The sequence below is a fragment of the Zonotrichia leucophrys genome, chromosome 2 (assembly GCF_028769735.1).
Source record: "Zonotrichia leucophrys gambelii isolate GWCS_2022_RI chromosome 2, RI_Zleu_2.0, whole genome shotgun sequence".
Classification (NCBI taxonomy): Eukaryota; Metazoa; Chordata; class Aves; order Passeriformes; family Passerellidae; genus Zonotrichia; species Zonotrichia leucophrys.
Window position 1 is genome coordinate 53,102,928 of NC_088171.1, and position 27,755 is coordinate 53,130,682.

The window sequence follows — 27,755 nt, forward strand, 5'->3', positions numbered from 1 at the left end:
GGGCAAGAGTTCAATTTACAGCTGAGGAACAGCAGATACTGCTCAGTACTGTTACAACACTTGCACCTGTTTGAGTTGGAGCTGATGGGCACACAGGGGCTGTGTTTTGAAAAGCAAAAAGCTAGATGTTGTGAAAGCACTGCCTTCAGAAAGGCTAAGTGGCTGACATGTTCGCTTTGGAGTGTTTCTCCAAGGAGTGACAGACTTTTGTCCAAGTTATGGGCCACTCAGTTCACTCTCTATTTTGGGCAGATGCCTTGCATTGCACAGGGAACACAAGTTATTTGGATTCATCTCCCATTTAGAAATGAGGATACATCCAGTTCTTTCCTGCCATGTGCTGCATCTTTCCTGCTTGTCAAAGACATAATTTCCCTGAGTTTTCCACAAAATTCACTACCAAATTTCCTGCAGCAGGCCCTGGCAGTCCTGTAATATCAGGAACAATGGAGACTTGCCTGCTCTTGGTGTTACTTTGGAAGATGTATCACACCGGGCCAAATGCATTTGGTTCATTTTAAGTAGCACTAATTCTATAACAATACTAGACTAATGTAATTTCTTGACCAATCTAAGGCAATTTCTATTAATTTGCTTTCCTAGAAGATTTAGGAGCAAAGGACCTTATTTCAGTAACTTCTGAGAAACAATCACTGCATCTCTTTGGTTGGTAAGGCCCACAACCTTCCATCCAGCAGCCAGAGCAGCTGGGTCTCACAAGGTGCTACTGGAAAGTGGAAGATGGTAAGTGATATCCTGGCAGCTCAGGAGACTTCTCTGTGAGGATTAGTTAAAAAACACCTGTGTAATTCAGTCTGTATGCTGGCATTGCAAATTAATTGAAGAGATGGGGCACACTGCTTTCAATGCATCACCAGCTTAACTGTGATTCTACTTTTACAAGCAAGCAAAGACTCAATGTAATTAAGTTCTGTGTTTACAGGAAAAAAGATAATCCTTTCAAGTAGTTCCTCTCCTAATTTTGCAATAATGACTCTGGTCCTATATGCTCTGCTTCACTTTGACGAATCCTACCCTTTTCTTAATTAGGAGAGATTTTTATCACATCCATCTGTACTTTCTTTTTTTTTCCCCTGACTGTATTTATTAATCCAAATGACAGCTTAATTCAACATCTGTACCATGAAAAACTCTACAGTGGAAGCATATTGCTTTAGTATGGAAAAGACTTTGGATGCATTTTATATTTGCTGCACATATTGAACAAATGCGTGATTCAGAAAACTAAAATATCAGTAATCCTGCTAATGGGCATTTGCCAAAGCACAAAAAACAAAAGATCCATCAGCTGTTCAGAAAACAAAATTTTATTCATTGTAAAGTTCCTGAAACAGTAAACACCTTATCAGAAGTACAATGAACTGGCACTATTTCTTTAAAATGTTGAACTGTCTTCCAGGAGCAACACCTGAAATATTCAAGAGAGATCTTAAGCCACAAAGTAATGTGATGCAAGGCCCATCTCCCTCCCCATCCCTTGTGAGCACTACCAGTGGAGAACGGGCAGAACTTTTATTTGCATTTGTGACCTAACAGCTCTCAAGGGGGATTCAGGGGGTAGATCACAAACTGGAATTTACCTTTTGTATTTAGAGACCTGCACACAAAAATGTGACATGTGAGACAAATCACAATGCAAATTCCACTTTGGACAAAAATAGCAACTATAAAATCTATAACCTCTCCCTTAAAGAGGTGAATATAGCAACAAGAGGAGACAAGGCTGTGCTTTTCATTAGGACTTTGCTATTTATTCCAACAACTGAAAGAAGGCCTGGGCCTGGACTTGCCCCTCCTAGTGATCCAGCTCATGGGTCTTCCATGAACCACAGATAACTCTGTAGGAACCTCTGCCCTTCCATTCTTTCAGCATCCTGCCTCTGAGCAAACAGCAGCCATGCTCTCTGTGCTACAAAGGCAGCCAACCTGTGCTCAGTCTGGAGAGTGGGGGAGCATTGCCCACAAGGTCTAAGGAGCTGAGTCTTTCCCCACAAGCAGCCCCTTCCCACCATCACAGGAGCTTTTCCTAAATGACCTGAGTACATACACACAGTCCCCCATATTCATGGAGCTGCAGAAAACCAGTTGTTCCTCACAGCTGTTGCTTTGCTCCTGGTTTTACTGATGTGTCTCTTCACCCACAACTGAGCTCCTCAACAACACTGATTGAACAGCCCCTTCCTACAGCTCAGAGTAGGAGCACCTCGCTTGCAGCTTTACCCACACTCACAGTGGAACAGAAAGAGCCTCAAGGGTGTGGGTCTGGCTGATAGTCCGGCAGTTAAGCATTACAGAAAATTTTCCCTGTTAAAGGGTGAATCTAAGATGCCTTGTTTATAACTTACACTAGTAAACCTTCACAACTCTATACAAATTCTTAATGACGTTAAAAAACAGTGTATAAAATCACCTTAAGGCACAAAGAGTTCAACAGAGATGCAGCCCACTGGAAATCTCAAAGCAGCCAATTCAAGAAAAGCTGGCCTTGAGATAAGTATATATTTCATGTATACATGTTAAGCTTCACTGTCGTACATTAAAAACAGTATATATAGGACAAAATGTATACTGCTCAGCACCTACTCTTTTCCATTAGTACCAGTCTCAATCTGAGACATGATCTGTGGTTACAAAGAGGAAGTGACATTGGATATATATATATCCCTCAAATAATTTGCTGTGGGCAACCAGGTGTTGTTAAACATTTATGTGTGCAACACTGGCAACATTGTTCTGTAAGGGTAGGATGTGAACATGCTTCAATCTCCCTGCTCTGCTCAACTTAGTAACATATGGAAGAATGGACATGAGGGAAAAAATGTCAAAATGGCATTGATGGAAGATAGGAGAAGTTGCAATCTTGTACAGAAGAATTCCATGCATCAGCGTCCCCTCACCCAAGCAAATTGTCTTGGGCAAATGACGGGAGAGTGAAAGATGGCCATGATGGCACTGTCCTGCCTAACAAAGGCTGAAACAGATCTCATTGTGGGTAGGGTCAGCTCCTCTCTGTGTCCAGAAACACCCAACTAACACAGATACACTGTTGGCTCAAAGATTGTCCTGCTGAGAGCAACCCAGAGCTGTCCAGCAACTGACTCCTTTCTCCAGAGCACGAGAGGCATCTCTGCATTACAATATATAACACATCCAAACTCAGTTCTGAGCACCACTGGCTGTTTTATATGAACAACTTTGAGGAACAAGAAGTTGCTCTACCTACTTGAATACTCAATAATATGTAATTCTATAGGGGAAGATGCTTGATAGAACAGTTTAATTTAGGTGCAACTTCCCTGATGGGACTTGAAATAAAGGTAGCCCAACCTCTGGCAATGAAGCCTTATGGAAAAACTACCCATCATCCCACTGCTTTTGGTTCAGCTTTCTTCTGTACCAGTGCTTTTGCCCCACCTTTCCAGTCATGCTGATCAGATCACCCCAGTCCTGCTGCTCTTATTAAGCCATTCAACTTTTGTGTGAAGGAGGAACTGTAACATTAGCACAAAGCCCTGAACTCCTCCTCACTAAATGGAGTAGAACATTTTATACATTTGAAATTAGAAAAGTGTGTACGAACATGGAAAAAAGGGAAAAACTAGCTCAAAATTTTCTGTTCACTGTTTTATAGCAAGAAAACTTTTGTCAGAGTTTATTATAAAGGAACAGCATAAAGAAACCAAATAAATAGTTGAATAGTTAACAGTATGCAATATAATAGTACTAAACTTCCATTACATAAAAATTAAACTTTGGAACAGCATCAATATGAAAGATTTCTTAGAAAACTAGGACTCAGGCCAAGATCCTCAGATCTGTACACTGCAAAAACCACTCAGTTTTGGTGCCCAGTTGGTGCCAGCTTTGTCCTCTGAGGGACTGCGTCCATTGAGAACTATAACCCATCCATACTGCTCCCTAATCCCACTCTGCCAGGCCACATAACATGCTGTGTTTCCAAGTGTCTAAGGGAGAGTGAGCAGGAAGCAGGAGGCATGAGCTGTGCTTCACTGTTTCAGAAGAAGCAGTATCTTCTTCCTCATCTGACAGCTATATTGAACAATTGTCATTTAGCCTAAGGATGCTCCTTTTCTCCTTAAAGCAGCAGTTAGAGGAACAGAAAGAAGGTAGAAATGACCTCATGATCCCAATAAAACCCCAGCTGCTTCTGGGGGAAGTGGAATCAAGGGCTGATTAGCTGGACAAACTGTCTAACCTAACATGGTAAAGTCAGTGGAGAGAACTTCAGAAACTTCAGAGGAGCTACATCAGAATGTCATTCTTTTTTCCTCTCATCAGCACTGTGTGGCCACACTGAGCTGGATTCTATTGGCACATCTCACCCAACATGGGAGGGGAAGGAAACAATCTCTGCTGGCTCACAAGTGACTAAAATAAGCAAATACATCACCCTCAGGAGCAGGATTTTACTGTGCTCCCAAATCACACATATCTCCAGTACGGATTTCATTCCCAGTGGGGCATGTGCGTCTCTGTCTAGAGAAGCTCAGCTCACTGTTCAGCTACACTCCAGAGGAGTTTGGGTCTTTGACCTGATGTAAACAAAGGAATACACACAGGATGACTCTGAAATCTGTACCAGGTGATCAAGTTCTCCTCTCATTCAAGTTTTAGTTCCACTGAAGTTAGGAGGCGTTTGAGGAAAACCCAGCATTATATATTTGCATTAAATACCAAAATGTATCCTAAAATACTCCTATTGACATCTGTCACCAAAACACTTCCAGTGTCAACTTCTCAAGAACACCAGAACAATTAGCAAAAAATCTGTTACCAATCAATAACAACAACAAAAAACCAGAAATAAAAATAAAAACAAAAATAAGCTTATCCTCTTTGTTAAATGCATGTCAGCCACTTGAAATCTCATCTCTTCCATGAAAATAAGAACTTGGCACATTTTTTGTATGCCATTTATAAACACTTTCCTTTATCTAGAACATTTATTGCATATCAGAAATTCACTTGGCTAGAATACTTTTGTTTAGTAGAAAAAAACTGCCTTCCAGTTATAGCTATGAAGCTCCATACAGTTCAGTAAATGAATTCTCCTGGTATTTCCTGCAGTAATGGTTCCTCAAATTTAAATCGTTTAGAAATGGCTTTCTGCTCAGTTACTTTTTCTTTTTCTGACTGCCTACATTGTCCCAGTGTGTATGAAGCCACTACAATCAGTTCTTCTGTCACTATTGATTCTTCCTCTCCGGTCTTCTCAGCATCTACTGATTGTTCAGAGGCAGAATCTGCATCTTTCTGGATGGCATCACTGGTCTCCCCTTCTGTACTCTTATTCCAGACGCTGCAAGCAGGATTATCACTTTGTTCCAACCACGGATGTTGAAGACATTCCTCAGCAGTTGCCCGGTCCCTGCAGAGCAAGGAAAGTATTAAAATAAATGTCCAAATGAATACAAAATTCAGAACCTTGCAGAAGATATCACCAAAAATTATTCCAAGGATATGACTGTATTAAAGACAGACAGAATTGCACTGACAGCTATCTTTTACCAAAAAAGACCACAGCAATTCAAGTAGATGAACTCCTAGCACTTAAAAGAAAGGAATTCATAGATCCCTAAATATGAGTTTACACTTTCACGTTGCCAACCAACTTTTGAAGTTTATACTTTTTATATACAGAAAAATTATCTAACTTCTACATTCTTCAAATATTCCCCATGACAAGCAGTAGGCAATTTCAATAGCTGACATGTCCCATGAAGAACTGGTAAAGTTCCACAGAAAACACCTGTTCTGTTTGGGAACATGGGATTTCCAGTTTGCTGCCCATTAAGAAAAGTGTATTAATGAACCAGAAAAGGAAAGGTTCTCTACCAACCCATCCAAGATTAAGGACTCAAAGCTCAGTTCATGTAAAAGACCAGCAAAGTACCAGCAAGAAGAATGGGTCTAGTGTTCACTGCTACAAGCTCCAGTTCATACACAGTTTCCTGAAAGTAATTTCAGTTTTAATTACTAACACTTGGACATCCTTTGGAATATACAATCTTGGATGGAAACTGAGGAATTCTCATATGCATAAAAAGTAATAGCACAATGAAATCAAAGTCTCCTTATACTATAAAAATGAAAACACTAGCACTTGCTACATTTAAAATTAAGTCAGTCTGACATATTAGCATATACAATTGTGTATTTTACTTACTCGGGTTTCTTAACCAGCAGAGTTTTGATGAAATCCACAGCAGACTCTGATACAAGGTCAAAGTCCTCTCCAGAGTAACTTACGTTCATTTGAGATATATTTAAGAATGTTTCTTGTTTATCATCCCCCAGGAAAGGTGATATCCCTGTTAGCATAACATATGCCAGTACTCCAATGCTCCTAAATTGAATGTAAAAAAAGAAAACCAGTTTTTTAGTTAGCCTTTTTTTCTTAAAAGCAAATAAACAAAGAGATCCCCAAAGAACAACCCTTTTCACTAAAGTTATGATGACCATTAATTTGTTCAACTTACCACATATCAGTTGCTGTACTGATTGGGTCATAACTCAGAATTTCAGGAGCTATTCAGGGGGGAGAAAAAATGGGTTTTGTCATATGCAGACATTACAGCTAAAAAAAGCAATAATGGTCATATGGTAAAATTTAAGATAAGCTATTTGAAGCATGACAGTCTTTTGAAATCAAGATACTTCTATTCAGGTTATTTAAGTGGTTCCTATTATTCACTGGTTTTAAGTGTAAAATTTTTTTTTTCTTTTTACTGCCATGTTCAGAAGCCAGGCCAGTCTCCTTCCCAATTAAGGAATCTGTATACAAGTTTTTTGCAGACAAAACAGAAATAGCCAACATTGCATATTGTAGCACTGAAACCCATAACTATGAAGATATACGTCACAACTTAAATATATTCTCAAGTATATTTTCAAGGCCTAGAGTGGTTTGGGTTTTTTTTAAAAAAAGAGAAAACCTACACTGGCTAAAACATTCAGAGACTGAGTATGTGAATTTAAACTTTTAATCCAGGCAATACTTGTTATGACTGCTGGTAAGACTCATCTAAAGTGTGTCTTCATCTTCAACATAAGCACACAATGATAGTTCATTAGACTGGCAAGACTTGCCAGTTCTAACTTTGGCAGCGGTACCAGTCCAAGTAATAACTCGATCTTGCAACACAGTAACTCCCCAGCCAGGCTGGCATGCTCCAAATCCTCTTCTCACTCCCCAGAAGCCTGGACTATTCATCAATCCTATAGTAACAACTTACCTACATATTCTGGAGTTCCCATGATCTCTCTTAGTTCCTCACTGCTCTTCATTATTCTGGAAAGGCCAAAATCTACTATCTTAATGTCTCCCAGAGGAGACTTACTGGTTAGCAGAATATTTTGGGGCTGAAAAACAAGAGGAGACTTTTGGGATCACAAAAAACCAAGTGTCATTGACATCATATTGCATAATTATTTTAGACCATGAGCAACAACAGTGCCTCCTATAACAAGTATGATACCCTGGATCATTTATCTATTTCCCCCAAGGTGACTTTGAAGAAACACATAGGCTAAAAGGAATGGCAGGATTATAAATTTAGAATTGAGAATCAAACCTTTGTTAGCTTAGAACATATTAGAAATACATGCCAATAGCTGCCATTAAACAATAGCATGCAAGTACCTCCACACTTGTACCTCTCTAGTCCTTTGTATCACCTTTTTCACTCCTCTTGCTCCTTGATTCTTCCAATAGATGGTGTAAAATACCTCCCTTGGAAGGTTGTCCAAAATCACCCAATCATTTTAAAAACCCTGAGCACACAACTATTTTGACTGCACCTGCTTAAAGGTCTGTTGCAACCAACCTGAATCCTGTTCAAAGTACAAACAACTGTATTACAGAATATGAACTGAAGAAGAGCTTAGAAAAAATATAGCAGCCTGAGAAACAGGTTTTTAAGAGCATCACCTTTGGATAAACTTGTTTGCACTGACGTCACTAGATCTTGGCTGTCTTCCTTCAAAGCACCTTTGTGGTCATTAAGAAGTTCCTTACTATTTTAAATGCTAGCTTAATTTAAAAAATAAAAACTTTGGCAACTGAAGTATATTGTTGCCAAAAAAACCTCAAAAAAACACCCCAAGGTTTGACTTTCCCAACCCCCAGACCAGTGATCACACTGGATTTTATCATTAACTTCTCCAAATGGTAGTGCTGACAATTGGCACTGCTTTCATGATTCTAGTAAGCACAAATTCCATGAAAGTGCAGAAGTCTGTTGGGAACCTGGATCATCTTGCATCAGAGTGGTTGAAAAGGGAGGAGGACAAAAGAGTAAGAACAGCAAAAACAACCTCTGACTGATAATTCAGATGGAGTAACACCAACATTTATACTCCTTCCCTAATCACAGAGCTGCTCTGTCCCCCATCCCCAGAGTCACTCATGAAGACGTGCTCTCACATGAACAGCCTTGCTTTTGAATACAGAAATAAACCTGGGCAAGAACATTTTAAAAAACTTTGGCCACTTCCCCTCACTGCAAGACCTGAATGTAGTCGAGTTTTTTTATTCCTGCAGAGTTAAACTGTCATTTGAAACTAACTCCATGGTGTTGTCAATTTCTTTTCTGTTTGTAAATCTACATATTAAGAATAGCTCTTTTTTAATTTTCTTTACAAAATGGGATATGGGGGCTATACAAAGGGTTTTGGAGCAGCACATTTCCACATTCTTTATAGTTCAGATTTGTTCTTCTCTATTTGTATTAGAAAAGCAAACATCAAAAAAAAGCTAACTATGCCTCCCTCATTACCCTCTCAGATGTTATTCCCAGTGAGAAATTTAGTTATGAAGAGTCAAATTAAAATCATGAGAAAAATATTTTTTTCCTCTACATTTAAATGAGGAAAAATTTTCAATAGAAAAGGTTTGTGAAACCCTTCAGTCCTGTATTTTAACATTTTAATAGTTAAAGCAGTTGCCATTTTTATTGTCTTTTAAAAAAATCTTATTATGCAAAACACACCTATGCAGAAAAAAACCCCTGTCTACAGTATGAATTGAGTCATAACTCTGAATCAATTCCTAATGAAATACTAGGAATTTTCTTATTTTAAGGAATGATTATGGGATTCTTGTGAAGTACCAGCCTAAACGCCAACATGAAACCTTAAAGAAGCCATAGCTTTGAATTCACCATAGTTCTCAGCCTGACACCATTACTCAAAATTTCAAAAAAGGAAGATCATTTCCCCACATCTGTAATAGTGTTTCTCTTTTGGTTTTACTCTGCTAGAGTACATCTAAGTTTGCCTAATTCCAGTCAGCCCACAAAGAGAGGAGATGCCAGTTGGAGGCTCTCCTGGTGGCCATTCTAAAAAGGACCTTTCACTTTTACCCTCAAGCACTACTGAAACCGTTGATGAAAACCATCAAATGGCAATGTTTGAAGACCTCCCCCTCTACTGCAGCAAGGCTTAAAGGTTCCATTTAGATGGAACCATCCTCCTATTTCTTGTATCTTTAACTGGTTTCAAGAAGACACATAAAGACTAAGGACACACAATAAAGGTCAGGTTTTTAATTTAATCAATACCTCACCTTACCTAATTTCATTAATTCTGCAGGTTATCTAATTATATAATATTCAGAAAACCTCAGATGCCTACAAGAAAGGACAGGAATTATTAAAGAAATAGTGGTCAGAAACAGGAAAACCAACTAGCTGAGATACCCCAGCTTCGTTGTGTCTAAAGATACTAAACTTGGCTGATTCTAAAAAAAGCAAAGGACCCCCACATCATCTTCCTCATCCCCCATGCCTGCTTAAATTCTCTTCCATTCCCAACTACAGTAAGCTTTTACCTAACCCCAATTCAAGATTAAGTCAAAGAGCAAATGAGAACACAGAGAAAGGAGACTTCCCTTACTCTGCAGCTTTTAAGCACCATTAAGAGGAGATGAAAGACTCCTGCCTACAATCTGTGCACACCCTGCAAATTAAATAGCATCAACACAATACTGTCAAGTGATAATTAATTTGCACTTGGTAGCATTATATTTGCTCTTAATCCAAGTCAAAACTAGGCTACATAATTGTACTTTGCTATTAACAAGACACATTTCAACCATCTTTCAGTAGAACCATGCTTTTGGAAAGAAATGATCAGGTGACAACCTTGCTAAGCCAGAACAAAATACCCCATTTCTTTCTGCAGTGTTAGTCTCAAGAAAAATCTTGTATCTGTTCAGAGGGCAAAGAGAAGCTAAAGCAAAGTAGCTGTCAATGTCATAGATCTGATTCATTACATTTATAATATGAACATTAAGCTGACAATTACATATAGACAACCACTTGGGTTTAAATTCCTCTGGGTACAGAATTTAAATTTTCTTGAAGGTGCAACATATGGAAAATTGAATGGACCTTTCCAAAGGAATTTGTAACAGACAAATGAAATCTTTAGAGACACAAAGGTGAAACTAATAGTGCAAAACCTCCCATTTTAGAAAGAATTTGTAAAATTTGCTATTGGCAAACACCTTGCATAGCAGCAATAAACATACAGAAGTCTTCCAAATGTCATCACAAACAAGTACTTAGTAAATTCCACTGTGCTTTAAGCTGCAAGTTAAAGCAGCATGAGACACAGGATACAACAGAAGATGTAGGTTAATAAATATGTGGCTGAAGTGAACATCCAACTTTTTGAGTTCTGTCAAAAATGGGCCTTTTAAAAAAGTCTTGTAAGGCATGTGGATCAATTAATCTTTGCAAGTTAAGGTTTTTAATTCTACCATTTCCATCATTTTAGTTTGCCAATACTCTGAAGACTTCCATAAACCTTATTTTGCAAAAGACTGATAGTTTTATAAATCATGAAAGTCATCCCACTGCGAGTAGGACCCGATTAAACCCACACTGCAGTAATGTATAAACATGTTAATTAACCTCAATCACTGCACAACTTCCTCTGCTAATGAACTTCTCTAAGGCAGCAAAACAATGCTGGATTTTTCAGTGAGAATTGCATATGCTCCATGTTATAGTGTAAGTTTGCTGACCAGTTGGGAAGTTTTTAAGTCAGCTTTTTATGAATTTCTTTTCTGGATAAAATCTGTATTCAACATCCCAAGTCTGCTTTTGCAAATAAGTACTGTAGTCATAGAAAACACATCACATTTCCAGTTACAGATATCCAGCTGGTGATGCTAAAAAACACCACAACTTTAACTACAAACATGTACAAATACATACTGTCCACAAAAGACCTTTAATCTTACACATTTGGTTCAAGGAAATTAAATGGCCAACCATTGTGACACTGAGTATCTTGTTTAAGCACACAAAGGCACTTTGAGGAGTTCTAATTGCTCAGTTTTAGTCTTTCTGAACACTTACTCTCACATCACTTACTAAAAATGCTTCATTAATTCTTTTAGTACAATTATTAGTATTTTGTGTGTATGACTCAATCAAAATTTTTAAGAATCCCACATATAATTTGAATAAATGTTTGGAAAACCAGGCAGATGACATATTAGTGTGCAAATATGATTCATCTGCTTTAGCTGATGAATGGTTCATGATGTGCTAAGTTAATATATTAAGTCCATACAGCTTGATACTGGAATCTACTGGTAGCTTTATAATAGTGCTAAAATACAGCTAAGTGTAAGTAAGGATCTCAGCAAAAGAATAAACATGCAGCAGCTTACAATATACTTAGTAAACAAGAGAATAGGACATGCAAAAAGAATTTTTAAAAATGTAATGCAAGTTACTTTTTAGACTGCCTTGCTTAGCAATAAACTAGTCCAACCTCATAATGAGAGAAGCTAACTAAAATTAACTGAAGCTTGCTGCCCATAGGAGAGATTACTTCTCTGGATGCCTTCTTGACCATAAGATTTCATTTGATGGCAAAAGTACTTGTCACTTGATTTGGGTCAAAATTATTTTTCAATAAGAAAAAATACTTGTTCCAGTAAATCATGATTATTTATATACCAACAGGGTGTCAGTCAGCTGTTTGGCAGCAAATGTCAGACATTTAAATTAGGTTTTACAATAACTGGGGAAAAAAGGGGAAGAAAATGCTATAAATGTACTTAACATATTAATTTACCAGTCCTGTTCGAACATTTAATTCTGAAACATTACACATTATTCCACCAGTGTCACTACCACCCTTCTTCATTAAAACTCAAGTCAATACAAAAGACAAACCTGGTTTTCAATGCCAATATAATACCCAGACTTTTACTGCAATGTAGAAATAAGTCAGTCTTACCAAAGCACTCATTTTCAATTTAAGGTGCAAGGCAAATTGACTTTTGAATTGATTACATTTCACTTAATCAAATGAAGTTTATATTTAACATAATCATAGAAATGCCTCAACATGCTTGCAGACTTGGTGGCTGCTCTATCCCAAAAGTTTAATTTTATCATTTAAGGTATAATTAGGTAAAATTATGTTAATTACAAATTGGTATTATTGTGACATAAGCAAGAAAGACAACAGATGAGAAATCAATAAGAAAATCACAGTACTAATCTTACCTTTAAGTCAAGATGAACAACATTGTTTCTGTGCAAGAATGCAACTCCTTCTAATATCTGCTTCATAAGTCGCTTAACATCTTTTTCTTTGAATGCCTCCTCCCTTTCAGCCACACACTGGTCAAAGATTTCACCTCCAGCAGCACTGTGGACAGTAGGAATATTGTGAGTTCAGACTAAATTATAGCACCCATTTGGCTCTCCTCACACCTTTTTTTTGTATAGGCAATATCAGCAGGAGGTATAATCCAATCATGATATTTTCAGTTATTAGACATTTGGCAAGGGTTTACAGGCTTGGAAGTGATTTCTGCAGTATGGCAGCTTTGGAGAGAGGCAAAGATTTTAGTCATTTAGGTTAGAGAATATGAATAGTACAGAAGTTTTGGGGACTACTTTTCAAACACTACTGACTTTGCTTTCAGATAAATGCCTCAATTGTTTGAGGACAGTGTTTTCAAAAAAGTTGTGCCTTTTGCCATTGCTATAAACTACATGGAAATTTGGCCAAGGCAAATCTCAGCAAACATAGAGCAAAGCTTCCCCACCTCCCACCCTCCTCAAAACACTTTGTACATACTCAAAATAAATGTAAAGTCTGTAACTGAATTGTTTATGAACTCTCTGGTATACAGGGATGCATTAAGTTTCTAAACTTCTTTCATCTAAAATTAGCTCTGAAAATTTTAGCTCTCAGCTTGCATCCTCTTTTGTTTATATATGTTTAAACAAATAACAGAATGACAAAAAATATAAAAATAACTAGATATGAATGAATGTTTTTAAAGTACTCTGAAGCCACATGCAGCACCAGCTCTGTATAGCAATGGCTCTAGTAACTAAAATTATTTTACAATATAAACCTGCAGCATCAAAAGTAAAAGAAACTGAACAGAAGCTCCACCTTAAAATAAGAATGGGCATACGAATGTTAGAATGGGGCCAGTTTGCATATGGATTGTTGAACTCCTACTATGAAATCAGCATATACACCCTTTGTTCTGCATGAAATTCTGTAATCACCTGTTAGGGAAAGGTGGTGAAAGCCTCAAGGACAGAATCGTCTCCAGTTACACCAACCTGTGACATGCAAAAATGACTTTGCACAAGCATTAATCTTTACTGATGCATACCCACCTGCCTTTGCTTGCTTTTTTCCAATGAATTGTACTGCCTAGGCTATCCTGAGGACAGCCAGGCACATTCAACATGAATATAACAGCAAATGAGAGTTATACAAAAATGGTGCATTTCAACTGTGTACTCCCAGAAAAAAACACTTAAATATATTCAAATGTTCATTTTGCCTACACTAACTTTGCTGCTATAGTCCTAGTACGTTCAAAAGCCTCATGGATTAAAAAAAAAAAAGTTTTTGCCCTTCAAGGTATTCTCACAGCTATTATTTTAAATTTCCCTGCAGAAATTTACAAAAAAAAAATTAAAAGAAGGTTAAATCGTACCCTTTTCTAAGGAGTTTCAAACTTCTGTTCTATATGCTAGCTGGTACAGCAGTACAATTTGATTTATTTAACTAAGATTTTCTTTCAGAAAAAACATCTATTAAATAATTATTTTTCTTCTTTATGTATCAAGATATAGAGCTCAAGAATAAAATTAGTTTTTCAAGGGAATATTAATACTATAATTCCTTTTGAAAAATTTCATATGCCTGACACTATCACATTTTTCTCAGTCCATTTTTATTTAATTCATGGAAATAGTAATATTTCAGCTTTGAAGAGGATTCAAATATTAATGACATTTAAAAAATGAACATCAGCTAGTGTGTTCTAGTATCCTAAGCCAAATTCCTTGAAAAAGCAACATCACTTGGACTTTCCAGATAGTAATAGAAAAAGATCTACTGCAACCCATAAATTAAACTTTCTGCATTAAGAATGCCATAATATGTTACTTGAAGAGTGATTTAATCCCTTGTAGCAGTGAATTATAGTACACATGCAGTGATAATATCTACTACCAAAATTACTAGCACGGTATCTTTTATAGCAATAACCCTGGGATTTTGCTGGTAAAGCTCTGCCACTTCCAATAAGGACAAAATACTTCTGCTGTTTAATTCAGTGAAATTGGATTTATACCCAAAACATGGGATCACACTTTATGTTTAATAGACCCACCTGAAAAAACAGTGAAAGTTGAGGGTGGGGGGCCTTATAAAGCCCTGCCTGCTATATGTCTACTTGGTAGGCATCTGTTATAATTTGTTTATTAGTGCAACTTAATTAAAACTGAGGCAGACACCAACACTAAAATGTAAGCTACCTAGAATTTTAATAATATACGTAAAGAATTCTGAATTATAGGTGTTAGAAGTCAAGGCAATAAAAGTTGAAGCAATGTCCCATCAGTGAAATCAAGAGACAGTGCTACCAATGTGAGAGTAGAAAACCCTTGATCCAGAAACTTTATTTAAAAAAAAAGGAAGTCTCTCCTTATACTTCTGAAGGTGCCTGGCTTCATCAGCATTTTTAAGAGTGAGACATGCAAATACAGCCCTCACACATGCATACCCACTTCATAACTTACAAGACACTGCCATTCTCAGCTACCATAGACACTTGGCTTTACAAAGTAGTTTCACATGGGAAGGTGACTTCTCATGCAATGTTTTGGTTTTTGATCTTAACTTTGCTATTTAGGAGGCTGATGGAACAACTCCCGGACAATTCATTCTGTCCAAAGAATCCCACATTCAAACCAGGCACCCTTTACAAGAACACATGGAAATTTGATACTGCAAGACCATTTTGTGTATTGTTGCTGTGGAGTAGGCTTAATGGATTCCCTTAAGCAAAACAGTCAGGGAGCTGTGAGCCAAGTCAGTCACAAGTGTTTGGAAGCACAATGCAAAAATGAACTCCAAAAAGATCCTCCTGCACACCTATTCCAAGTTCTGCCAAGCTCCTTAACAATACTTTCAACTCAGCTAGATTTCAGGAGGAAAAAATATCTAACCATAGAAGGGCTCAAAATACCTTCTAAGAGAGTATCAAAGCCATGTCACTGCTATGATTTCTGTATATATGCAGACCAGGAGTTCTCTGGTGTTAATAATATTTACCCATTTTGCATTAAACTGTAGTTTTTCTAATCGTCATTATGAAATAGCTTAGCAAATGACTGGGCCATTCAGAAAATGCTCTTAGGGGATAAAAGCAAAGAATTACCTTAGGACAACAAACTTTTTAAGAAAATAAGCCATCTTAATCTGAAAAAAAAATCGATAAGGACATATTAAATGGCAAAACATTCTGAAACCTAGCATTACTTAGAATGCATTATTTCTCTAGCACACCCTCCCTCAGCTAAGTGTATGAAAAAATTGTGAGACAAAAGAAGGCTTTCTGAACTTGAAAGCTATGGCAACCATAATTCTTTAGCTATTTTAATTTCCTTATGAAAGTACTGTTGTGCCATTAATTTCTCTCGTTTCAAGTGAAGTCCAACTGCTCTTAATCAATGAAAAGCATGCTAACACTTTATAACTACTTAGCAGCATAAATGAGCTAGAAGTCATTTGGAAGTCTAGAGAGCTAATCTTTGTTACAATTATGTTGACTTTAGATTAAATGGAGACTACTTATCTTCCTTGAAATATATCTTAACAATAAACTGTATGAAATTCAGCATCAAACTTCTTTCAAGTACACTTAGGAGACACTAACACGGTCATTTAACTTATCGTTAGAAAAAGATTGAACAAACCTATTTCAGGGCACCTGAAGAAATGAACTATTCCTCCAGCTTTAATGGATCAGACATTAAGTTACTGTTCTGAAGGATGCAGATGTACAAATCACCAGAGAACAAATATGTAGACCAATTCCTAAGATACACTTTATTTCAATGCTGAGTTATATACAATCTGCAATGGACAAAAATTTACTTCCTGAATCTTCAACTCTGTCAAAAGTCTTTCTTGAAAGAGTTATCTTTGCAAAATAATGGAAAGTCATCTATCTTCTGTACATGGAGCTTACAGTACAAGCTGTTCACACCACAGTGCTTGTAACACTACCAGCAAAAGTTCATGCTCACTGCTGCTGACAGCCATACCTCTGTCCTTGGCTAGGCACACCATTGGATAGTAAGTGCACTTACTGGTAATTTTTCCAGTGTAAGGCAATATAATGTACCAATGTTCCCAAAGCCTGAGAAAACTACAAATCCATATCTGATGAGAGGACATGGGAAGAGAAGCTTCCAAATCCATAAAATTGTAGATACTGGTCTTAGAAGTTCTCAGACAAATGCTTTTAGCTTTTTGCCTTCACCTTTTCAATCAGGCAGTCCAAGAACTGAACAAAACACAAACAAAGGTAACCAAGACAATTTGAGAAGTTTTCCTCTAAAATGATTTTAGATTTCCAGTCTTGATTTGAGACTGCTAACTAGAACAACTCCTCTTGCCACTCAGACACGATGCAAACATTGGAGCAGCAGTTATTTGTGATTACAGTGGGTTTGCTTCAAGTTCAGTCTGTTGAATCCTATGCCAAATGGATCACTTCCCACCAGCAGACTCTTATTTTAACTGGTCACACCTCCAGTAAGTAGGACAATAAATCATGTCCAAGACTATAAGTCCATTAGTATTAATGGACATGTAAGTCCATTACATTATCCAAATAACTACAGGTGAAAAAACACTTCATTCAGCATATAAAATAAATACTAACTGTGTCTTCAAGATGAAAAAGACAACTTCTTCCTCTTTTTAAACAAGTGTAACAGAAATCTACTGTAGTTACACAAGGTTCTGGCTCAGTTCAGAGGCTCTTCATAACAAAATATGAATGATGAAGATTTTTGAAGCTCCACTTACAGGTTTCTATACATATGACCCACTAATTACCCACTAGTATCATCTCTCCCTTCCTCAAATGTGTAAAAACTTGGTGATGAACACTTATGAAAAAGACCAGTTCTTAGGCATCTGGTGCTGTACTGCTCTTTCCTTCAAAAAAATGGGAAGATGACAGGTATGAAGTCCAAAAGTTACCAAATTTGCTTTTTCTTTTTATACCTGCTATGTCAAGTTTCCCAGACTGTATCTGTACCTTCTTCAGCAAAAATTCCAGGTTCTTTTCATTCTATTTTCAGTGAAATACAGAAACACAACTGAACTGGCCCACAGATTAATTCCAGGCTTTCTGTTACCCCTTTAGACTTATATAGCCCTTAAATTCTGCCTTAAATACCCTGATTGAGATCTTAGGACAACAAAACCAAGTCAGAGGCTGTTGTGAGGTTGGATGCAGACAGTCCCAATTTGCTATGCTACAGCTGAACCCAACACTGTAATGCCACCTTGCTTCCTCAACACTTAATATCAACATTTTAAGTTCGTTTTCTCTCAAAAATCAATAGTGCTTGAAAGCCAACCCTCCATGTAACATTACTATTTCTCTCCCTGAAAGCAAAACATTTCCTGAAGGCAAAATCCTCAGCCCTTATGAGAGATTCTACATCATGACAAGAAACTTTAAAATCTCCGCAGATGAAGTTAGTGGCCAAGATTAAGTATTTGTTTTACTTCTTCAGGAGATAAAGATCAGCCACAGAGACCATCAAGCTTAATAGAAACTGAAATGCCCTAGAGAAGCTTGCAGTCTAGGTATGTTCTTTAATCCTCTGCATTCAGAATGTCAGAAATTCACTAACATTCATACCTGTTTTGTTGCAACATGTCTTTGGAACACTAAAGAAGCATCCAGACATACTTGCTGAAGTCAGGGAAAGACTGTTTTTGTAATTTACAGCTCCAGCACACAGCTATTTATCTGAAATGAGGTATGACTGTTTGATGCATATAAACCCAGTAATTTTGCTAATTACTTAACAACCTAGTTAATACTTCATATTAAAAGAGTTTTGCAACTGTAAGAAAATTGAGTTCTAAAAGAAAACTAGGAATTTTGCATTGAAAGTATCACAAAAATCATTGCTCATTTAGATTCCACTGCTCATATTAAATCCCATAGGATCTAGAAAATGAAACTGTATTTGAGTTTAAATTTCTGTTAGTGTTTAAAGCAGGTATTTATGAGTTTCAGTAGCAGCAGTTAAAACCCCAGAAGCTCTGTCACACCTATGTATTATAAAAGATACTTGAATATTTCACATATTATGACTTCATTAAGGGCACAATGAAGTTTAAAAAATGTATTCTAGAAGGAATTTTGCCTTAGGAGCCATGGTCTCGTTCCATTTCACTGGACTTTGAAGATAGTTTCTTTTGACTCCTAAACAAGATGTGATTGGTACACAAGATTTCTCACCATTTCTTTTTGCTATCAAGTAAGAGAAGAACTGCACAAACTAGATTTATCTTCACAAACAAGTCACTTCTGAACTATTGAGCCTCACTGTTCCTCTCTTAGTTATTTAAAATCCATAGAACTGAACAAGAATTTACAGTTCAGTAGCAACAAGCATTTGGCTGAATACTGGAAGCTAGTGAGATGCCTTACTATGTAAAGCCACTGGCATTTGAGATGAACAGCCACAACAGCTGCAGGAATGCCCATCTGGACAAACTGAAGTGGAGAAAACCACACAGACAAATGCAGAGTCAAGTGTCCTTCTGAAAGAAACTATTCTAAGTCTCAATCCTCCTCCCTTCTTTCCCCAAAAAGATACTGTTTTAGCAAGTTTTCTATTGCAGAAGGTTGTAATGGTTTCTTTTTAGCAATGATGTTGCTTTCAATTCATTTTTGTAACTGGTGAAAAAACCACAGCAGATTTCATCCCATTTTTGCCACTGTCAGTGAAATAAACTTTGGTTCTTGAACAGATACTCATTGCTTCTTTCCTCTTCCTCTTTCACATGCAGGGAGTGTACACAGTTCATATTTCATTTAAGATGCTTTAACTACATAAATTATAGCTCAGCTTTGAAAGATACTACATAATTAGAGAAATTTGTTATAATCTGAAGTAGTTATGTGACTGCACGTAACTTCTTGTAATCGTCATTTTCTTAGCAATTATTCTTGAAGTTTATCAAGGGTAACAGGCAACCAATAATTTTTTTTTTACATTATTCACATTGATACACAGTATTTTTACATTATTACTTTTAAGCAAATACTGCAAAAAGTTATTCAGGAATTATTACTAATACTTACTATTCCAGGACTAAAATCATCTCTGTGGCAGTTTCATAAACTTCATGCAGGTTAATGACCCAAAGGTTGCATTGTGCCAGCTCAAGGACTGCAATTTCGTGGATTATTTCCATCCGACAGTCTTGGCCCTTTCTTCTTTTTCTCATGAATTTTGCTGCAAACTCTTTTTCAGTGTCCTTTTGGATACACTTCTTCACCACTGCAAATTTTCCCCTGAAATTAAATAAGAATTTAGTTTTACATGCCTTAGTGACAGCATGGCCTTTGTAAATTAATAATAATGTTTCAGGAAACCTGAACCAAATCACTATTAGCATTTAAGATTCAATCTGAATTTAGAAAGATGCCTTGCTGAATGATGATCTCTGTGTTCAAAACACCTCAGCCCAGAGTGTAAATAATTTCCATGAAACATAAGGAATTTAAAAAACCCCAATCAATTCAAACAGCACCTTTTTCAAAAACAGAGCAAACAAGCTGTGCTAGTTCCCAAGATTACATTATCCTCCAAACTTTAATTTAAAAAGCTGGCAAAATCAAAATGTACAAATGAGCAATTCATGCTTTCTCTGACCACCTTACAGTAACGCAGTTACTGTGTTCTGAAGTATCCCACTATATCCATGGTAAGAGCACTCTGGTTGAATCCTGCTCCATTTGCCATGCACTCTACATTTTTCAAGATGGTATTTTCACCATGGCATGTCTCAAATGATAACAGCTGGAGTTTTTTGATGAATAGTTCTCAAAACCATCTACAGTGGGACTAAGAATAAGGAACACGGGTAATGCAAACAGCGGAGCAGCCTGACTAAAATCAAGCTGTGCAGCACAATTTGGCAGCAGTGCCAAGGCGAGGAGGAGCAGAGAGCAGAGCAGGGTGCTGAGCCCACACTAATGAGCGTCACCTGGGCAGAGCACACACCTGGTGATGCAGCGGGCCAGCTCAAACCACAGGGCCGCGCTTGCGTCACACCGCTTCCCCCACAGCACTCTGGCACAAGGGCCTGCTCTCAACTTCCTGCAAGAGTCCCACACCACCTGCTCCACTCGGCTCCTCTCACACACGGCTCATTTTTAGACTAAAAAGGTATTTTAATTAATACCTCTCACTAATGCAATGATGAATTCTCACACTTTGAAGTACAGTAATCTTGCTGTAGCTCTTACCAAACAGGTATAATGATCATCAAAACTACCTTTTTTTTATTTATATGTTAACATTTTCTTATAAAGTTGCAGGAATAGTTTTGAGATCTTTATTTTGGTCCTTTACTTGTTGTAGGGTTGCTGAAACCAAAATAATAGTCATCATCTATTTTGGAATAAAATTACTATGGGTTTTGCCTCTCCTACATCCAAGCCAAAGTTCACAGAATTAACTACTTCAGCTCGTGTCAGAGATTCCACTCTCCCAGCCTATTGGCAGAAGACTGTTATCCATGAAATATAACTGCTAAACAAAGTTGTGGTCGGCTTGCTTTTAATAAGCATTTGTTTCAAAATCACACAGTCTAAATGAATCAAGTCAAATAAGTACCCACAAAGTGGGTATTTGCTCGGCAATCTCAATAAAATAATTGGACTTGTAACCACTGATACAGCCACAGTTATTCCTCTAGGAATACTATTTTGCATAAGCACATTATGTACAGCACAATATGTATTAAGACTAGATCACAGCACAGTCCAGATGTCTGGTGAAGGCAGACAAACAGCAAGAACATGCTTTCAATGTCTTGCACCAACTTTTTGGGAAAATGTTCTTAATTACTAATACATACATGAAGACAAAACTATTGAAGTTTGTAAATGCATGAAGATAATTTTGTAGCCCAAAATTTATGTACAGTAGGAAGCTGTGCATTTATCAAAAGTGTTAATACACTTGTTCAAATTCTTAGCACCAAAACACATCTCAAGAAAAAAAAACAACTGGTAAGTATGTTGTCAAAAACCAACATATAAAAATAAATTGAGAAGCCCTTTAAGAGCATGTTATTTCAACACCTGATAGATACTAAGCCTTAAACCAATAAATCTAGGTTCCTGCCTGGTTTTAACCTTCTCTGTTTTCCTTATATAGTCTCTGAATGCACTACCTACTTCCTCTTGAATGCTGCCTTAGTGCAGTCAAAAGCTTTTAATTCTAGCACCAGGAAGGACCTAGAGAAAGTGGCTTAGAAAAGTTTGAAATCTCTATAATGCAGCTTTCAAGTACAGTGCTGTTTTGAATTACATACAAAATCTATCTGGAAACAAGTTAATTAGCCTAATGAGTACCGATGTTGCGATTCAGCGTGCATTAGTCACTATGGAAATAAAACAGAATTCATGGGGCAGCAAGAGCCACCACCACCGTGTGTGGCCACGCATGTCCTGTTTAGCTGAGCTGGCCAGAAGCCTGATAGGTGACGTTATTCAAAGGACAGGTTACACGGGAGTTCAGCTGGCTGACAAATACTAATTCTAAATTGTCTCAGACCAAGAATCCTGCCCAGGATTCCTTTTGGTTATGCCTATAATTAGAGCTATTATAACCACTGCCTGTTAGAACTCATCTTTTCTGAATACGATCCCCAAAAAGATCAAACTTGACAAACCTGATGTTTATAACCAGTAGAACTAATAACTGTGCAGTGATCTAGATTCATGTCTGAGAAAATTTCAGAGCTAAGATCCAAAGATAGCTTCCACTATATGGTTACGCCAACAGATTAAGTTTTAAGGAATTTCTTTTTGATTGAGACAGAATAGTAGATAAGACATATATAAACAAGTATTCTTATGAAGTTCACATTGCATACATTTCATCTTTGCTTTTCTTAAAACCCAGCTTTTCAGAACTTATTATAAAAAAGCATATAAAATAGTGTTATATCACCTCATTACTACTTCAGTGTATTGAGAAGAGCTAGCAGGAATGTTGCATGGACAGAAGAATAATTTTGAGATGAAAATCACATTTGTCAAGTTGAACACAGACCACCAGACATCCAATCACAAATAAAAATGCTTTGGAGGGAGACGAGAGTAGGAAACTCTAAATAGTTCTCAGGCCTCACAAGAGTCTCGAATATTCAAGAATTATGAGTTAAGATAAATCATATCTGATTACAAAGAAGCTCAATGTCACCTTTTCAGATTGCCAACAGAATTTGCATTGTTTCATTAGGCACACATTATAGCTCAAAGGTAAATTGTCAAATCACAAATCAAATGTCAAATCAGATAAGCAGCAACATTTATGTGACACCAATTAATTTTTGTTGTCCTAGGATCAGAACAGAGAAGTAACCTGACTAATTTATTTATAATATTTATAAATAACTAAACTTAACTAAATATTTAAAAATAACTAATCTTATTTTTAAAATTACCTATAAAACACTGTCACTGTAACAAATGCAGGAATAAGTTCTTTCTGTGAAAATGTTTACTTTTTATAAAGTTCAGAAAAAAAAACTTTTCTGAGATCCACAATACTATATGCAGTTCATTATGTAACTCGTATCAAACATTTCTTCTGAAGTGTGGGTTTTTTCCCCTGACAATTTTGGATTTTCAAACAACAAAGTGCAGGGATTACATTTCTGATGTTCATGAATATTTTACTCACATAAATTTATTCTCAAATGGCAAAACCAACTACTTGCAACTCTTAATTTTCACCTCTTTTGCACTTTTGCTTAGTTCCACAGCTATTTCACCCCAACTGTGCTACTGCAGAGAGCAGCTGAGGACAGCAATATCATGGCACAAAATGGTACAAGTGTCATGTACTGCTAAGACACACATCACTGAAACCTACCCGAGAAATAAAAGTGCATGCCAGAGTTGTTCTTTTAGGGAGGAAAAAAATTCCAAGACACACATATGAAACTACAGCCACATCACTAGTCAGAAACAAAGAATATTTCACACTCCCTGGATGATTACACTATTTCTTATTCTTACCTTTGGGTGGAGAATGAGCTTGTATGCTTTAAGAAAAACACGGGAACGAGAAGAAAAAACAGAATTGCATTGGACATATTTACATGTGTGCACACATTTTGCTAGAAGATAATTTTACTGTGGATCAATCATTTAAGGTGACCATTACCTTCCAGAATACAGACCAGTCAACTTATTCCTTCCTCTAACCTAGCTCTAGAATCAAGAGTATTCTTTTCTGTACACAAATGATGACTTCTAATATGTGCATAGCTTGTTTCACATAAAAAAAGGAGTGCAACATTCCATAAACACACTGAAGAATTAATAGCCTAGTAATACTTTGTCTGCAATTAGGAGTTTTTTTCTCAAGGAAAACGAGCAAAGCAACTAAATATAATTATAAGTAGACTCCTTAAGGAAGTACTTGGTAGTAAAAAATGTATTGTTCCCCATTTTACTGTACAATTATGGCTTAAGCACAAGTGGTAAGGGAAAGAGTTAAGCAATTGGTGTCTTGTCCTCTGCAAAGGTGACACGGCTTCAAACTAACCTAACTCAAGTTAGCATTGTCTGAAAACATTTAAATCTCAGTGAGGTGATGAGAAGTGGCACCCTTAAAACAATCATCAGAGGTAAGTTTGATTTCAGACCTCATGCAAGTTCAGATTTGTGTGAGAATATTGTGATTCTGAGGACAGTAAAATTATTAAGGCTGCGAATACTGGACCAAAATGTCATATATTAAATAATTTAATTTTAAAACTTTTATTTCCATGTCATGTTAAGGAACTTGCAATAATTTCCTTTCCTGAGTAGCCATTATAACGAAGTTTTTGATATTTTTCCCAAGTGAACCTGGCTTTCCCAACAGCTGTGTTTCAACAGACTTGCAAATGCCTGTTCAGCTACTGAACGAGGCAGCACCTTCTGAAGCACACAAGCTCTACATTCTGAAAGCATTTTCTCTCCTGTGAGCAGAACTAACGAAGCCTGACTTCCCACAGCTTTGCACCCAAGTCCCTCTGGTGACACTGTGATCAAGTTTCCTCCTAGGTTCATCCATGCCTCTCAGGACTGCTTCCCCCAGGATTTTTCCTCCCCAATGTGCCACCTGTGGCCAGAGCCCCCGTACCACTCCTCCCAGCACCACCAGAACTACAATGCCTTAACATTCTGCCATGGTCCACTTTCTTCCCACCTCCTCCAAGCTCAGGAGACCAGGGAACACAAAGCAGAGGCTCCAAGTGCCCTGGGAAGTTCAATGTACACGTGCTGCCTGACAGAATGGGAGGCCAAAGACCGCACAAACCTGCTGAGCTCACGCAGCAGCCCTGATCTCAGCAAAGGTGAAAAACCAACTTGCTTCCATCTCCGTGCTCTCAGTTTAAAACACAATCCATACAAATGTTGTTACTTTCAAACCTACCTAAAGTTCAGCTTTCAAACTGTTTCTCAAATTCTGGGAAATGGGATGGACAAACACAGAGTGTATAAACCTTTTTCTACCAAATCTTAATGCTAAAATAGATTATGTTGTGTGCACAACGACTGCTTTCCATGGAAGACAAAAACCTGTCATACCTGGCTGCTAATTTGTTCTTTGTAAAGATGAATTCTACCCATAAAGAGAGAATTACACAATTTATGAACATATAAAAGTGAAAGCATTTGTGTTAATAAATTATCAAGAAAATTATAGTTATAAGTGGCAGAGAGATTTTCCACCTACATTTTGTCACAGAGTTGGCAAAAAATAGTCTTTGAATATTTGAGCTAAAGTATCTGCTTTTTAAAAAACAAAATTTAAAACTGTTGAATAAAAAACCAAGCACATGCATTCAAATGTAGAGATTTCTATATTCTAAAAGAGAAGACAGAATATCTCTTCTCAATTTGTGAAGTTGAGGAGAGATATTCTGAACCAAAAATATGTGCAACTGTTGCTCAAAACCACGACAAACACTGAGAACTGCCACTTAACTCATTTTAACTCCTGGTGCAAAATCACAGCCTTCACGTGAAGGTCATCCTTAAAATATTCAAAAAACATTCCACTCAAAAATCCATGCTGCTATTTAGTGGTTTAAACTGCAGACTAAGACTTGAAGCAGTAGTTAATTCTTATTCTTAGGTTAAGGAAATCATCTGAGTTGTACTTTTTTGTTCCGGAAAGAACCCTCATCTACTCCATGCTCTGATTAGGCCAGTGACTATCACCTGGCTCTGAGGGAAATGCTCATTCCATGGAAGAACTGCAAAATATTTTCTGAAGTCATCTCAACTTCAAATAAAAAAAAAACCAAAAAACAAAAAAACCCCAAACCAAAACAGAGTGATACCAGGACATTCTGTACTGCATTGCTCCCATGCCTTTTGGACTGTTTCTTAGAATTTAGGCTGATCTGTAGCCTGTGTTTAGTTAGCTTCAGTTTCCAGGCCTTGGACACTGTGGTCACAACAATCTACAAAAAGCTTTCTCATTCCATGGGATGTTTCTCCCACCTGCTTACCATCTGAATGCTTTAGACCACTATGTTTAAACAGTATTATTCTACTGGTACATCAGAATTACTAAGTGAGCATTAAGCTAACACCTAGGCAGCCTAAATATTTGCTACAGGTACCTACAGCAGCGGCACTTGCCTTGAAACTCCTCCTTAGCTCCAAAGGCATTGGTTTTGCCACTGTATAAACTGAATTACACAGTGAGCATAACCTGCAATGGAACATACATTGAGGAGGATGTCTTTCTATATAGCAGGTGGTATTCCATCTAATCTTTTTTACTGAAACAGTCTTTGGATGAAGCACATGTAATTCTAAGAATACTATCATTCTTTTAATAGGGAGTGACAGAATTTCAGAAAAAAGTATTGGTTAAGTGGTGCTGAAATTCCATATATGTAGTTCCCAAGATGCAGAAACCTTTTAATGCACCTTTTTGCCCTAAACCATGCATTCTATCAGTCATGTGTTGAAATTATACATGGACTAAACCTTACATGTGCAATCACTTCCAATCCCAAGACTTTAACCAGCTTTAACTCTCTGAAAAGTTCCACCATTAGATTACTCTCAAGCATACGCTCTCCTAAAGGAGTGTAAAATTGTTTTTCCACGTCATAGCTTACAAAGCTCGAGGAAATAATTAATACTTAAAAAAAAATAAGGAAAAAAAAAAGGAGGGGGGGAGGCAGGTTTTCTTCTCCAGTGGAACTCTAGACCAATATCCACTACTGCACACGGGCTCGCAGGGAAGCACAGCATCTCTCCCCAGCCAGATCGGCACGGCTGGGGAGCCGAGGGTGATTCCGGCAGCAGCAGCAGCAGCAGGAGGGGCGGAGAGCTGCGGGGTACAGCTGCCTCCCAGCGCCCTCCCGCAGCCGAGCCCAGGCCGGGGCACGCCCTCGGGGCCGGCACAGCCCCGCCGGCCGCGGCTCTGCCCCGGCAGGGACCCCCGGGCCGGGCTGCCGCCACCCCCGGCCCCGCTTCTTCCCAGCCGTCCGGGGCGGTGGAGGCAGCGCTCACCTGCCGAGCTCCCGGCCGGGGCTGAGGCTGTACCGCTCCTGGAAGGGCTCCGTGCGGATGGGCGTGCGGATCTCCGCCAGGAGCCCGCCCCGCCGCCGGGATCGCCCGGCCGCTGGCTGAGGTGGCGGCGGCCGGTCACCGCGGGAGCGACCGGGCTGCGGCTTCTCGTCGGGGCTCATGGTGCGGGGCTTCTCCCTCGGCAAGGGGACGCCTTCTCCTTCTCTCCCTCCTTCTCCTGCTGCGCTCCCGTCTCCCTGCCGGTGCCCGTGTCCGTGTCCGTCCCGGCCCGCGCTCCCGCCGGGCGCTGCCGCTGCCGCGGGCTCGCGGAGGCTGCGGGCAGCACGCGCCGGCCGGTGGGGCGGGGCCGCGTGGGTACGCCCCGCCCCTCGCGCCCCCAGCTCCCCCCGGCGGGCGGGCCCGAGGGAGGGACGGCGGCACAGCGCCCCCTGGCGTTCAAGTGAAGCCCGTAAAGCCCAGGCTGTGTCTGAGGGGAGACGCAAGGCTTGCCGCCCTTCGTAACTTGGATGTCTTCGTGTCACTGCAGCTGGGGGATCCTCCC

At 38.4% G+C, this 27,755-nt stretch overlaps 1 protein-coding gene across 1 annotated transcript; it reads right to left on the reverse strand.

The window, feature by feature from the left end:
• Nucleotides 1-1,307: 1,307 nt before the first annotated feature.
• Nucleotides 1,308-27,536, reverse strand: STK17A (serine/threonine kinase 17a). The gene is made up of 7 exons (XM_064705007.1): nucleotides 27,197-27,536; nucleotides 19,730-19,942; nucleotides 12,573-12,717; nucleotides 7,278-7,404; nucleotides 6,522-6,570; nucleotides 6,209-6,388; nucleotides 1,308-5,410 (listed from the first exon to the last, which is right to left on the reverse strand). The coding sequence occupies exons 1-7, from the start codon at nucleotides 27,373-27,375 to the stop codon at nucleotides 5,077-5,079; spliced, it is 1,227 nt and encodes a 408-aa protein (XP_064561077.1). The 5' UTR covers nucleotides 27,376-27,536; the 3' UTR covers nucleotides 1,308-5,076.
• Between the last annotated feature and the right edge of the window lie 219 nt (nucleotides 27,537-27,755).

What these genes read in the sequence shown, in the direction of transcription:
- STK17A (XM_064705007.1), bottom strand. Translation starts at nt 27,375, where the DNA reads ATGAGCCCCGACGAGAAGCCGCAGCCCGGTCGCTCCCGCGGTGACCGG. An exon ending in TTGTTCATCTTGACTTAAAG is followed by an intron (nt 7,405 to 12,572) that starts GTAAGATTAGTA and finishes CTTGTTTTTCAG; the next exon opens with CCCCAAAATATTCTGCTAAC. An exon ending in CTGCTGGTTAAGAAACCCGA is followed by an intron (nt 5,411 to 6,208) that starts GTAAGTAAAATA and finishes CTTGCTCTGCAG; the next exon opens with GGACCGGGCAACTGCTGAGG.